Here is a 14,660-nt window from a genome sequence, read left to right as displayed (position 1 = left end):
CAACTTCACGGTAAGTGCTGCACTTCTTAACAACAAAGAGAAGTGCCGGTATTGTGCACCCTTGAGTACCCCCTGAAAAAAAAATTGCATGCATCTCTAATAATACCCAATAAAACAACAATTATGGAATATCCATTCAGACAGAATGAAAAGGTTTAAGACTGTCCAACTTCACATAATTATGGGTTCAAACTCTGGAGCCTGGATATATGCTAATGAGACGATAATTAGCACGAGTATGTATGCTACTGGGACATGGGTTGCGCTGTGGTCTAAACCACTGAGCCTAGGGCTTGCCGATCAGAAAGTTCGAATCCCCACAACGGGGTGAGGTCCTGTTGCTCGGTCTCAGCTCCTGCCAACCTAGCAGTTCAAAAGCACATCAAAGTGCAAGTAGATAAATAGGTACTGCTCCGGCGGGAAGTAAATGGCATTTCCGTGGTTCGCCAGAAGCAGCTTAGTCATGCTGGCCACATGACCCGGAAAAGCTGTCTGTGGACAAACGTCGGCTACTTAAAGTGAGATGAGTGCCGCAACCCCAGAGTGGTTCATGACTGGACCTAACTGTCAGGGATCCTTTACCTTTATGTATGCTACTGCAATATTAGAGTTATTTAGTGCTGCTGACATTGCTTTTTCTGTAATCACCCGAAACCAGAATTCAACTAGTGTTTCCACATGCCACTTAACATAGTGTTATGCTATATCATCTGGGAAAGCCCATTTCAATGGCCAATATCCTTCTATAAGACTTATTCTACAAACATAAGTAAGTCCTGTTCAATACAAGTCAGCTGCAACTGTATAATTGATGGAAGCTTCCTCCTTTTGGCTTGAGTCCCTTAGATACTTCCAGTTCAATGGGACACTGTGTTAGTGAATTTTCATATCATTGACCCTTAGCCAGGCAGCTCCAGTTTTGTGTGTGCAGAGGGCACTTTAATTACTGTTTGGCAAACAAGTACAGCCAAACAACTGCTCATTATTATTTATTATTTAACAACAGCAACCTGCAATTGCAATATTGCAAAATAGAGCACATGGAAATAAAATGTAAATATATATATATATGAATAAGCAACCACGCTCAACATCTTCATTAGCCAGAAAGCTACACAGAGTTCTTGCTTCAGGAACTCACCTTGGGCCCTTCTCTACCCGGGATTCCTGGGGGACCTCTTGGACCAGGATCACCCTAATGAAGACAAAAATGGTGGGCAATATTTTTTAGAAAAGTAGTAATGCTTCTTGTCACAAAGGCAGCCATAACTTTTAACTCAATGGCCATCCCTGCCCGGTAAGACTGCCATTCTTCTTTTTCCCTCTCAGTCTAACCTACCTCACATGATTGTTGTGGGGATTAAATGAGGAGAGGGATAATCATGTATATACCACCTTGATATCCCTGGAGGAAAAGGTGAGATATAAATGCAATAAAAAAATATGGAAAACAGTTTGCCTTGTCAGCACTGTGATCTCCTTCATTTTAAGAATGAACACCAGTGATCCATGATAATGTGCTAATTCCAGATATGCTAAGAGTGTGCATTCATGGTTTCTGATTTCTGACATCAGGTTGTAAACCAAAAGAGCAGAGCAGAAACATAAAAATTAGGCTCTATAGGTAAGAGTAGATTAGCATCGATACTGCAAAACTGATTGCCTCTGTGGTTTTGCCAACTATTGGCAGAGAGCGGGGAACGAGAATACGCAATTACCTTCAATAAAGCACCCATATCTCCAAGAAGAGGAAGAGCAACCTGAAAGCAAACAGACAGATCAGAGAGGGAGTAGAGCACCCTTTTAAAGCATCTTATATGACTATATGCATTGTCCATATTTAATAATAAAGGAGGGTGATGCAGCTCTCTAAAGAAACAAACATAGGAAATACTGGCAGGAAATACTACAAAAAGAAAAAGAAAGTCTAGGTTGCAAATAAATTAAATAAATTGCAACTGTAAATTCAAAATTCCCAAGTGCAATATCCAAAGCTCAAAATACAGCCATCAGCAGATCTAGCCTAGAACTGAATTGCATCAGGAAAGCGTAAAACTCATTGTTGACCTTCTCTCCACCATCAGAGGCATTGTAGTTCCATATGTAGTACAATCAAGAGTCCTGCAAAAGAGATGGCTAGGAAGGTCATTATAAGGGCCATCTGAACTTGTGTTCCTTTTAAGATAATTTAGACCTTTCAAATGCGAGTAAGTGTTTTTAACAGGCAACAACAGTACAAGTGTTCATCAAACTCAGGTGTGGGCAACCTTTCGTCTTCCAGACATTGCTGAACTACAACTCCCACACTGCTGAACTATATACATTTTGAACTACATGTTCCATTACCCCTGGCCATGCTTGCTGGGGCTGACTGGAGTTGTAATTCAGCAACATCTGGAGGGCCAAAGGTTCCCCATATCTAATCAAACAAAATCTTAAGTGATTGAAACTGTGACTCTATTTATAATTAATTAAATACATAAGCCTAAACTTTCATATGCTTGCAGCTCTTTAGATAAATTTGCAATATTCACCCTTAAATGCATTTGTATTAGAGCCTTGGTTTATATACATACTGGGTCACCTGGAGGCCCTGGGAGTCCTGGCTTTCCATCACGTCCTGGAATACCCTATAGACAGATATATTAAAAGTACTGTATTTTACATTCTTGGCTTTGACAAGGGACACAAATTTCCATAGCAGCATTTGCAAAGTTAGTACTTACATCAATACCTGGTGTTCCTGGAGTACCTGGTAATCCAGGAGGTCCTCTTGAGCCCTGAGGTGGAAACAAGTTAGGTCATCAAGAAATAGCTGGACGATAAATGCATAAATAGCATTCACCTAAATTTCCCGTTTTGTATTTTACCTGGAAGCCCGGTGCCCCAGGAGGCCCCTTAAGACCCTAGAGAGAGAGAGAGAGAGAGAGAGAGAGAGAATGAAAGAGAAATACAAGTCATAGGTACAGAATCGCAGTGTGATACATGTGATACATGAATACATTTGATTACATTTCTCAGGCACTGTCATGTACACATGAATCAAACAGTTCAAAGTTGGAGGTAACTCTTTATTAGCAAAAGCACGATCTCCACAGGCTTGGCCGAGTGTGAGGCCTAATGAGCTCAGCAGCCCATCCCCAGTAAGTCTTACCCCATAAAATCAGTTCCCAAGACTGAAAGTCCCCACCTCCTGACAGCTGTCTAAGTCCCCTCATCCCTCAGGCTTTCTTTCCAAGCAATAGGAGATTGTGCCTGCATGAAGCCTGCTGCTGTTCTGTCCATTTCAGCCCTCTAGGGTAGCCCTCTTTTCATTCTCATGAGGTAGAAATTTCAAATGGAAATATACAGTCATTATGAACACCTCTGCGTGCTGATCCAGAGAGAGGAGGGTCACCTGTGGCATGGTTTAACAATCCTTTAGATAATATCCAACACATTTCCCCCCAAAGTTAAGCAATTTGCCAAGAAAGAGAGTGACCCATATATTTGGCTGGATATACTGGATGGCCATTCAGTAAAATTAATCCATAAATACCTACACAGTTATATTGCTACAAAGTTTATTGTTGTGATGAGATCCACAAGACAACTGTATTTTATTTTATAAACCTTAAATATATTTTAAAGAAATGCAGATGTTGGAAGTTTCTGAACTATTTTTTTAAGCCTACTTATATTTTAAATAAAATGCTTACGCTCGCTTCAAACCCTGAATGTGAATTTACAGTAATTTATTTAAATTTATTCCAAGAGTTATGCCCTCTGCTTCTAATTTGAACAGAATAAAATTTTATTAAGCTGGCTTCATCAAACAGAGTATGCAATGCATCCCTGTAATTAAGAGGACACTTCAGGATCATGGTTATTATAACATGTATCCTTCTTTATTGACAAATATGGTGACATTTGACTAGCAAGATGATACAGCATGGGAAACAGAATACTTGCTGGCCTTTTGTAAAATCAAATGCTCTGGAGTTAACATTTTGACCATCTTCCCTGTTTACGACATTAAAGGCCAGGGGCAATGTTGAAACATGAGGGCCAGTGTGTGGGGGAGACTGAAATGATATATCAATGATCCTCAGGAAAAATTGTCCCCTGTGAAGTGCGTAGGAAGATTAACATTCCCCAGCTATCATGCATTGGTCACAAGACTCTGCATGCCACAGTTGTATTCCTCTCATGGTAGGAAATGTATTGCAAAAATGGATCATTTGTTTTCATTTGTGTTTTTAAATTGTTCTACCATGAAACCTTAAGGCATGTAACCAATTAAAAAAAAAACCAACCCCCCCAACAACCCATAAAATGATGAATGATTTTTTTTAGTAAAGACATAAAAAATTGTAAGGTTTTATATGCTAAAACCAAACCACCAAATGATATGTTAATCCTGGCTACTGAAAGCCACACAGTGCTTCAGCAGGTGGAATGAGATCCAGTTGTTTCATCATTCAGTCTTCTCACTGCCTTCTCACACAAAAGTTGTCCTATAGTGGCTTATAATACAATTTGAAATCCAAAACCAGCAATGAATAATTTTTTAAAAAATACATGAAAACATTAAACACTTTAAAACAATAAAACAGGGTTCAAATGCCTATTCAGCCATGAAGCTCACTGGATAACCTTGGACAAGTCACTGCCTCTCAGTCTAACCCTAACCTACTGCACAGGGTTGTTGTGAGGATAAAACGAGGAGAGGAAAACTATGTATACCACATTGCACTCCTTGGGAGAAAAAGGTGCTATATAACTGTAAGCAAATAAGTAAACAAACAAACAAACGGCTGAAAAATAATACTGTAATATGTTCCAAATGTACCTTAATCTCTAACATTGTGAGGAGCATGAAGTAGGCCTCTGTGCTTCTATGTCATAGCTGTCAACTTTTCCCTTTTCTTGCGAGGAATCCTATTCGGAATAAGGGAATTTCCCTTAAAAAAGGGGGAAAGTTGACAGCTATGTTCTAGGTACAGTTACACTCTGAGGAAAGCCAGGAACCATGCTACCTGCCCTGTGATGTAGCAATGCATAACTCCTTTCTTTCCATTCCATTCCATTCCTTTCCAATTCCATTCCCATTCTCAAAACCAAGATTAGGAAGACATTTATACAGCTGCTTGTTTAAGATATCCCAGAAGGTATAAAACAAAACAAAACAAAACAAAACAAAACACTACATACCTACCGGTAAGTTTTCTGCAATGAAAATACTATAGGGGATGTATTCAGTGGCATTGTCCCATTTGTGTGAGGGTTTCAAGTTCCAACATGGAACTCCCACCCCCACCCCGCTCGCCTCTTCCCCCCAAAACTCCAACCCTCCAGAGAAGATTGGGAGGAGGGGAGAGCACAGAGGCGAGGGCAGGGAAGGGAATTTTTGTTGTACAAATGGAACCCTCAAACAAATGAGATGATTTTGTTGGGATACAAACCCTGCAACAACTTGATCCCTTCAGAAAATGCACAGTTTCGGTACAGTGGAAAGGAAATTGTCCATCACCAATCATACAGGTATATTAAATGGACGGCCACTACCAAGGTTTTATCATCTGAGTAATTGTGACATACATAGGGCATTATTAACCTTGCATGAACATCACAAAAAGCTGGCGGAGGGGATGTACTTACAGGAGTGCCTTGGGTTCCATTTCCTGCTGGACCCATCTCTCCAGGAGGCCCTTGTACTCCAGGCAGCCCTCTTTCACCCTGATGAAGGAGCAAACCATTGTTTATGAACCTTTAAAAGAACTCAGTACTCGGGAAATGCAAAAATACGAATTCTAATGATTTCCCCTACCTTAGGCCCCCGTGGACCAACTGCTCCAGGAATGCCTGCCGGTCCCTGGTTTTTTAAATAAAAGAAAAGAAAATCAACTATGAACAAAAGCATGTGTGTGAAGGAACCATGATATGTTATATACTTTGCTGTAAAATGGCTGTTTTCTGTTTTGGAGGTGATGCTCACCAGTAAAAAAACACACACAGTAGGGCCAAAAGCCTGGAAATCTGACCCAAGTCGTTAATGTGGAAAGGGGGGGGGGACGACAAATTTTGTGTGCAACTAAAGGGATACTTCTGTCAGCATTATAGTCAACTAACCAAGAGAGGGAATGGGTGGAGGTCGTATTGCTTAGCAACCAGGCAAACAGGATGTTTGCTGATGCTGAGGTAGCATGTGCTCTGTAGTTCTGAGGGAGTTTTCCTCCGTATGTTTGGTTGAATGCCTCCTTGCTAGGTACAGGCCCTTTCTGTTTATTTCCTCCTCAGATTATACACCATTTTTGTTTAGTTTCCTAAACAAAATCCTGAAAACAGGATTCATCTTCTCTCTGGACTCCATCTGCATTATTTAAGTGACTTTACTAACATTCAGGATCTTTCTGCCCCACAGCCACAGTTTTGCCACTCTGCTTGTGGTGTGCTCACTCTGAATTAACATATTAATTTATATCTGAAGTGCCCATATGTGACAGGAGTTGGTTTTGAGAATCTCATGGTCCCTTCTGCCACATAACTCTATGATACCTACTGGTTTTCCTGGAAGGCCTGATCCTGGAGGTCCTGTGTCACCTTTAGAACCTGGCGGCCCTGGGGGGCCTATGATTCCACCAGAGTCCCCCTATGTAATATAGATGAAAACAATGGTAAAGTCACAGAAAGGAATTAGAAATGTCTCATTAATATATTTTGTCTTAGCAGTTTGATTTATGACTAGTAACATCTTTTTTTTTGAACTGCTGTCAGGACTCATGTTACTTAATACAATTAACTGCTTCAAAAATGGCACCCTCCTAGCTACATTGACAGTAGCCTTAGTTTTCTCATCTAATGTAGCACCTAAGTAGGTGAGTCTTGAATCTGATCTATTTTGGCAAGCTTTTGGAGGAGGGGTGAATAATTGTCAGTTTGTTACAGTCATATATATATATTTTTACAGAATTGACGAATACTGCTTTTTTAATTTGTCCTGTGCGCTGGAAATATTGAATTATTTCATTGTATTTATTATTTTTGTATTGTATTGTTTCCTATTTTAATGACATACACTGCTCTGGGGCGTACTGGTAAAGGATCTCACAAGGAAACAATGGGATACGTTTCTGCTTTGTTTGCATCTGTTCAATAGATACACAAATATGAGTCTGCGGTAATAGGAAAAATGGCCTCAACTGTGAATCCCTATTCTGTTCAGTAACGAGAAGGCAGCAATAATTTATACTGGATGATATTGCTCATAACAAAGCCTGGACAGCTACACTCAAAAGGTTAGTCCTAGGAGCCTTTCATGACATGCTTATTCTGTATCACCAAAACATACCTTTTCTCCTTTAATCCCTGGTCTTCCAGGTACTCCATGTTCTCCCGTTAAGCCCTAGTTAATTAAAAAGAAATACCAAGGTGGTAAGTTTTTATGTCACTTGGCCAGTTAAAAGAGGGTTACTTTTAAGTAGATGGTGGGATTTGCCAAAGTTTTCCTCTTATATAGTAGTCACATTAAAATGTTTGCTAAAAATTCACTTACTGTCCATATAGCACAGCCTTATTTGAAGGTGTTCAAAACCAGCAAAGAACACACCCAATTAAAATCCTGTAACTCAAAGAGGGAAAAGTTCTTCCTTTTTGGAGCGGGTGGGCCTAGTTCCTCATGGTTCAGGTGTATAGTTAAAGGACTGGTAATATGCTCTCCAGTAGCAGTCAGTGGGTTGGCATTACTCACCTGGCTCCCCAATGTGGAGGTCACTGCCAGTAAAGCGTGTTCTCCTTCCTAGAGAGCACGTGTTGCGGTTGGGGCCTAGCAAGACACCCTGCTGGAGTTGTGGGGCGGGACTTAATTAGCTAGCCAAGGATGCTGATAGGGGCTTTTGGGGTTGTTGGGGAGAATTGTATGTTGCAAATTTTGATAGACAGTACAGGGGTTATATATTCTGGGTGCTCGCAGCACCAGCCCCTCTTTGCTGCGTGCGCCGGATCTCCCACCCGCCCCCCCTCGTTTTGTAGGTGTGCGCTTTGACCTTGCTATGCCTGTCATGAGGTCATCTGCTTTGTGGCAGGGGCCTGGTAGGAATTTGGCTGATTGGCTGTGGCCATTGGGTTTTGCCTACTGCGTAGCAATTAGTCACAACTTGTAAGGTTGGCGGTTAGGCATTGGTTATTTAATTTGATTGGGGGAGGGGAAGTGGTTGGCCGTGCCTGCCCCTCCAATGCTGCTGCTGCGCGGGGAATTCTGTTAAAGGAATCCAGGGGCTCTCCATGCTTGTCCGTCCCTTGGTCATGGGTTAGGGCCACGCAAGAGCCCCTGGGAACACTAGGGGAGAGGGAGGGTCCTGGCCACCCCGACCCCAATCCTCTCCTCAATGTGTTTTCCCCTTTGCTGTCTTCCAGCAGGCGGATGGAAGTCAGCCTGTCCCCTGAATGGGACTTATAGTCAAACCAATGCCTAAGCAACCATTCACATGTTGTAATTTAATAAAAAAAGTTGTGGCCAAAATTATGCCAATAACCTTAAACAAAATTCCTGTGTGCGGTGTGAATTATTTGGGGGTGGGCTTGAGGACCTCTACACGCAACCAAGAGGGGTGAGGCAGTGGGGAGTTGGCATGGTTCAGTGGCATAACCAATCAGATGCTCCCACTGCTGCACCCACATTGTACCAGTGTCCCTGTCACCTCCTCCCTCTCCCTCTTGGTTACCAGTAGCAGCATCCACATTGGGAAGCCAAGTAAGCAATGCTGCCCTATGCTGCTCGGCCCCACTGACCACTACTGATACTTTGGGGTTCCTTAAAAATCCTGTGATATTATTTACTTGGGCTCAGGTTCTTCTATCTGTCTGTCTTCTCTCAAAGCACGAAAAATCCCAGCCGGTTTTATACACTCAAAGTATGTAATAAAAAAAGCGTGACATTATGAAAATGCTAAAAAAAAAAATCAAAAAAAAATCCTGCCCAGTTTTGCCTAAACTACATTGCCTTCGACATTCCAGCTGTGAGTGTCATTATCTGTTCTTGCTCTCTTTCAGTTTCCTTAAGTGTTAGGGGAGGGGAAAAAATGAAATAAACTAGAATCCATCTAAACAAATGGGGCATTTTAAATAGAGCTCTACCCCATTAGCTTTAAAATTCGCTATAGAGGAGACAGCTCTAGAATGAATTTTTATGAATAAAAGCATAGAACTGCAAAGCCTTGTGGCTGTATAAATTAATTTTATTCAAGGAGGAAGCGCATCTCTCTCTCTTTTATGTGCTTGAGGTATATTTCATAGCAAATGAGAGAGATCGTTATATATATATATATATATATATATATATATATATATATATATATATATATATCAATCATGCCAAATATTACATGTGAATTCACAGGGGGAAAATGAATTCATTCCATTTTTTAAAAAACTTGAAAATGAGCATTTTTTTTTTTTTACTTTTCTTTGGGAAGTGAAACTTTCAGCCTTTTATAGCACTTTTAGAGTGAATGATTGACATTTACATATGAACAGAAATGTTGAAGCTGCTGTGCTTTTTTATTTACTGTGTTTTGCTCTTCAAACATATGAAAAACACCTGTACATTTCAGTTTGCATTGACTTTACTGTTTCTAATGCAGAGCTGTTTTTACCGGGGGAGGGGTTTAAAAATTTATTTGGGATTGATTTGTTGTCTTTTGTTAGCTGCTCTATGCATTTTGCAAACTGAAGGGTGTCATATACATTCAGACATAAATAAAGTAAAATAATATGATTTCTTTATCAGTTTCAGGGTGCAGTGGCAGCATATCAAAATTTGGTTGGTAAAAGACAACTGAGAGGGGTCACTGGATCGGAACAAAGTTGCTATGATTATTTAACATTTAAGCTAACTGTTTATTTGGCACTGTACAGGACAAAGAAATAACACAGGATCTGGACAGCATTCAACTATTTTAAGGTGTCAGCGGAACTTGTGAGAAAAACCCATAAAACTTCGTATATTTTTGGCATTTTGTGCAAGTACATATGGGTCAGAAGACTGTTTTGAAAAATTAATGCTATTAAATAAAGGACTAGAAATCAATAGTACTCTTCTCTGTGCTAGAAGAAGGGCAACACAGAGCTTCAACATGGTATTTTGTATACTAAAAATAACCTACATACCTGTGGTCCTGGACTTCCAATGGGTCCAGAAGGGCCAGGTTCCCCGGATGCACCCTACAAAAATGTTTTTGAGAATGGCATGTTAAACTTCTAACTATATATGAATGAAAAATGTTCCTGCTATCGCAGACAACAGCAAGTCCTTGGTGACAGGAACTGAGTCCTACCCTTCAGCCCCACCCCACCCCGCATCACCAACTGAGCTACCCTGGAAATCTCATTCTCTGAAGGCGTGTAGAGACTGACTCAACCAAACCCTCTTCCCTTGCTGGGAAGTCCAGCAGCAAAAATGCAGAACCCTCTTCCCTGCCACTGCTGGAACTCTCCACACCTCCAATCCGGGGGGTGGGGGGTGGCTCCTAATTCTCTAACAGAACCTGCCATCCCTGCCCATCCCAGCTGATGCCATGCAGCCCATGACAGCTCAAGCTGATGGGAGCTATAATTCAGCAGCATCTAGAGGGCCAAAAGCCCCTGCCCATTGCTACCTGTACATCAGCTTTCCCCAAATTGGTGCCCTCCAGATGTCTTAAACAATTCCTATTATCCCTGACCACTAGTCATGCTGGTTGGGACCTATGGGAGTTGTAGTTTGACAACACCTTGAAAGTACCAGTTGGGGAAGGCTCCTGAAAATGAATCATGTTGACATGTAGGCAACAGAGCAGCAGCGACATGAGATCCGTGATATTTTTTATGTTCATACTTTATTATTCAGACTTTTGCAAAGCACCAACTGTATGAAGCAAACTAAGAGTAAATAATGGAAAGAAACCACAATGACAGGATTTAGCTGTACTTACTGGATCTCCCTTTTCTCCTTTCTGTGAAGGCTCTCCCTATGAAAGAGTATAAGTCATAATATTTACATGGGCTATATTACATGAAACCCACAACAATCGGCACAGGAACATAAGAGCTAACCGTCAAGGCACGTATAAGCATTGTGCTGGCTTCAGGAAAAGGAATAGAGTACAGAACAAAATGTTGTAACCTAACGCATCAGGGAAAACATTCAGAGGACATATTTCTATCTATGCACAAACTACACATGCAGATTATAGGGCATACTTGGACAGTATGGCAACATTTAGTTATGCAGACAAACAAACCATGACACCCCTAAATCCCTGAGTGGTGAATTACATACCTTTTCACCTTTTGCTCCTTTGAAGCCCATTTTTTCTTGATAACTCTTGTAATAAAAAGAAAACAATATTGTTAAGAGAGGGGGATGAGGTCAGATGTGGGGGAAGGGCAGTTACCAAAGGGGTGAGCAGGTAGGTGAGTGAAGCCCCTAGTAATACACACAGAGACATGCAGACACCTTCAGGTTCATGGGGAGGAGGGGAAATAATATAAAAATATTAAATAAATTAGAAACATATGCAGTAAAAATGAAACAGAAACCACACATTTTCTGTCAGTCTAAAGAGGAAAGTATCCCAGCTCTTTCAGAAAGTATATGCTAGTCTCGAACTTAGCCTAATAACTCATTCAGTAGAACATGAGACTCTTAATGTCAGGGTTGTGTGTTCGAGCCTCACACTGGGCAAAAGTTTTCTGCATTGCAGGGGGTTGGATGAGATGACCCTCATGGTCACTTCCAACTCTATGATTCAGAAATTTCCATTGGTTTATAGAGGAGAGCTTTGCAGCTCTTCCAGAAAGTATACACTACAGCCTCAGACTTTGACCAATGTCCTAGGCCAAGGAAATTATTGGGTCAGCCAATGAAAACATGCCCTTGCTTTTGGAACTTGGTCCAAAGTCTGTGCAGTTAAGAAAATGCTTTCAGTTTATATTAACAGGTATGATGACACCTGTTGTGTATCTTTGGAAAAAGCTTATTCAGATATGTGCCCAGATTAAATTAAAACCAACCCTGGGCAACCTGCTCCAGTCATTAGAGTAGAAATAGTGGAGACCAAATCAGTGGCTCTTGTTTCCTCATTCCCGCATTTATGAAAATAGCTTTGTCTAGCCTCGATAGTTGGATCATTCCTCACATGAGCATTTGGATGTATCGCCTCTGAGCTTTGGTTCTTCAGTTAATTTTAAAATTAACAGACTAGGAATCCTTAAGCAAAATCACTGTCTCTTAATGATACCAAGCATTTCCAATCTCTTCATTGTAACCTCAACACGCAGCATTGCATATAAGTGTACTTTTCAGAACAGCATGTGCATTTTATTTGCTCATTAAAAGCACAATTGGGAGGGAAAATACATCAGAATGACAAAACAGGGAAATGGAACAAAACAACATTTTCAGAATGTATATAAATTTTAAATATTGGAAATTTATTCTAATGGAAATGTTCCAGTTCAAGAACTCCATATAAATCACACAAATGACTTTGCATACACAAAAGAAACTGTTAAATGTGAATCTATTCAAAATAACAATGGGCTCTCTAGATGTGAGCTTCGAATGATAAAACAGCTGGTTATAGGCAAAAATTCCTGGAGAGCTAAAGGGAGAAAGTCAAGGGCTAATTCACACAGCATGCCAAGTTGACTATGTGAATTGGCAATAACAGAGGTACACAGTTTGTTCACTGCAACCAAAGTCTACCTGCACAAGTCCATCCAGAGTATTCAAGATTGGGAAGTGGATAGGGGTGAATAAACATAAACAATACTACCCCATCAGACTTACCACCTGAAGTGGGGTGAGTTCAACCCTGCTTTCTCTGCAGGGACCAGCGGCACAATTACATTTTCCACAAGGACCTCAATTCATGCAGCTAATCCAGCCATGTCTCTGTCTGTCATGCATATGATATCAGGCATAGCACAGACGGGTGAGGTTTTGGGGAAACAGTCTTGCAGGCCAAATTCAGACCCATGCTGGGCCAAATTTAACGCAGGACTGCAGGTTCTCTAACCTTGCCATAAACCTTTAGCCTCTGCTCCTTTCTAAGAGGATTTATAAAGACACTTTCGTGGTAAGCAAATATCAATAAAGCCCAGCTTAAAGTGAAACATTAAAATCCTAATCAAAGCTTTGACTTCCATTTATTCAAATGAACTTCTGAATTCTGAGCATGTTCTGTTGAAGCAAACTGGAAGTTTCAAAATGTGGGGGAGGGTGGAATGGGGAAGAAAGAATCTGAGAAGTATGAAGTTGGTTCCTTCCTGCTAAACTAGCAAGGAAGGTAGGATTGGAAAGGAGCTTTGTAAGAATAGAGAATGGAAAGCTGGATTCCAAACCACCTAGCAAGAATGTCAGGTCATGTTAACATCAGCATTCAGAGATGGCAAGTCTCGAGCTGAGGCCTATGAATGCAGCTCTATTTTAGACTGCCTCACAAATCAGGAATCTGTGCCTCTGTTCAATTTGAGATAGCTTACTTAACTCAGGGAGCACCTACATGTACAGTTCTACGCAACACATCTCAGGATTGCACATACTTTTGTATGGGAGGCATGAAAATTTTGGAGGCAGTACCATAGAAGTATTTTGGGTGCATCGGCCAGGGTTTGATTAATATTATCTTTCCTGTCTGATTTTTATGATGGTGGTTGTCAGGAGAGAGAATAGAACAAAGCATCTGCAGATACCTAGTTATGATGTAGGTGGGAACCTTTAGAGTTCCCTTTCTGTGACTAGGACTACATTCAGCTTCGGAATACAGGAATATGTTCAGCAAATTCTAGTGGAGAACAGGAGCCCATTGAGTCATGCAGCTATGTAAGAATGAATCTTAGCCTAGTAATTACAAGTTTATTGTTGGATCTTGGGAAAAAATGCTAAAATCAAAGGAACAGATCTGGCAACCAATTATGTACGCTTATAAAAATCTGAACATCGTTTGAATATTGCATGAATCCTTTTACCATATAGAGATTTAAATACATTACACATACACCTCTTTATCTTGGCTTATGACACTTGGGATGTACTGTAGTTTTTTTAGGGCCCATCCTATTTCTGTGTTTGTAAGATGTTTTAAATTGGCACCTTAGGGAGAAGGTTGAGTAATAATAGTAACAGTAATAGTAATATGCATTGAACATATAGGAATTAATTTATTCTTAGGTTCAATGATGGGAAATTTTATTGGCCACATAACATAATTTCAAGAAAATTGTGATGTTTATGTCAAACATATGAAGACCAATCACTCATTTTAATGGTTCCTTAACATCCAGATAGGACAAATTGTTCTCCTAAATACTGCTAATGTGATATACTGCTCTGAAAATTCATCACCAGGCTTGCAGGATCAGCCCTGCTGTGAGTTGAAACTCTGGTTCCAGAGAGTCTAAGTATTTCAATCTGAGGTTTAGATTGGTGAATCATCTTCCATCATCCTAAATACTAAACTTAGCACTCCTTTTCAAGCAAGTTGCTTGCTTGGAAATAAGTCATTAAATGCTTTGCCCTGGGCAGCAGAAAGGAGGAGTTCGCTGATGCACTGTAAGAGGATTTAAAGGATGATTAATTTCTTGAAGGCAAAACAGCTGGCCCATGTTTGGCCAGAAGATATTAATTGGGAAACATGAGA

The 14,660-nt window shown here is 40.6% G+C and overlaps 1 protein-coding gene across 1 annotated transcript in view; it reads right to left on the bottom strand.

Annotated features, from left to right (window-relative positions):
* COL19A1 (collagen type XIX alpha 1 chain) overlaps positions 1-14,660 on the bottom strand; it is a 177,188-nt gene that overhangs the window by 29,432 nt on the left and 133,096 nt on the right. The window contains exons 19-30 of the mRNA XM_033143221.1: positions 11,297-11,341; positions 10,950-10,985; positions 10,147-10,200; positions 7,331-7,384; positions 6,542-6,631; positions 5,810-5,854; positions 5,641-5,718; positions 2,871-2,906; positions 2,727-2,780; positions 2,577-2,630; positions 1,719-1,760; positions 1,142-1,195 (exon numbers count right to left, since the gene is read on the bottom strand). Of these exons, the coding sequence (XP_032999112.1) occupies positions 1,142-1,195; positions 1,719-1,760; positions 2,577-2,630; positions 2,727-2,780; positions 2,871-2,906; positions 5,641-5,718; positions 5,810-5,854; positions 6,542-6,631; positions 7,331-7,384; positions 10,147-10,200; positions 10,950-10,985; positions 11,297-11,341 (642 nt within the window). The remainder of the gene's footprint in view (positions 1-1,141; positions 1,196-1,718; positions 1,761-2,576; positions 2,631-2,726; positions 2,781-2,870; positions 2,907-5,640; positions 5,719-5,809; positions 5,855-6,541; positions 6,632-7,330; positions 7,385-10,146; positions 10,201-10,949; positions 10,986-11,296; positions 11,342-14,660) is intronic.

The sequence above is a fragment of the Lacerta agilis genome, chromosome 3 (assembly GCF_009819535.1).
Source record: "Lacerta agilis isolate rLacAgi1 chromosome 3, rLacAgi1.pri, whole genome shotgun sequence".
In the NCBI taxonomy this organism is placed as follows: domain Eukaryota; kingdom Metazoa; phylum Chordata; class Lepidosauria; order Squamata; family Lacertidae; genus Lacerta; species Lacerta agilis.
The sequence above is the reverse complement of the archived record's forward strand: the minus strand, read 5'-3'. Positions and strand labels throughout refer to the sequence as shown.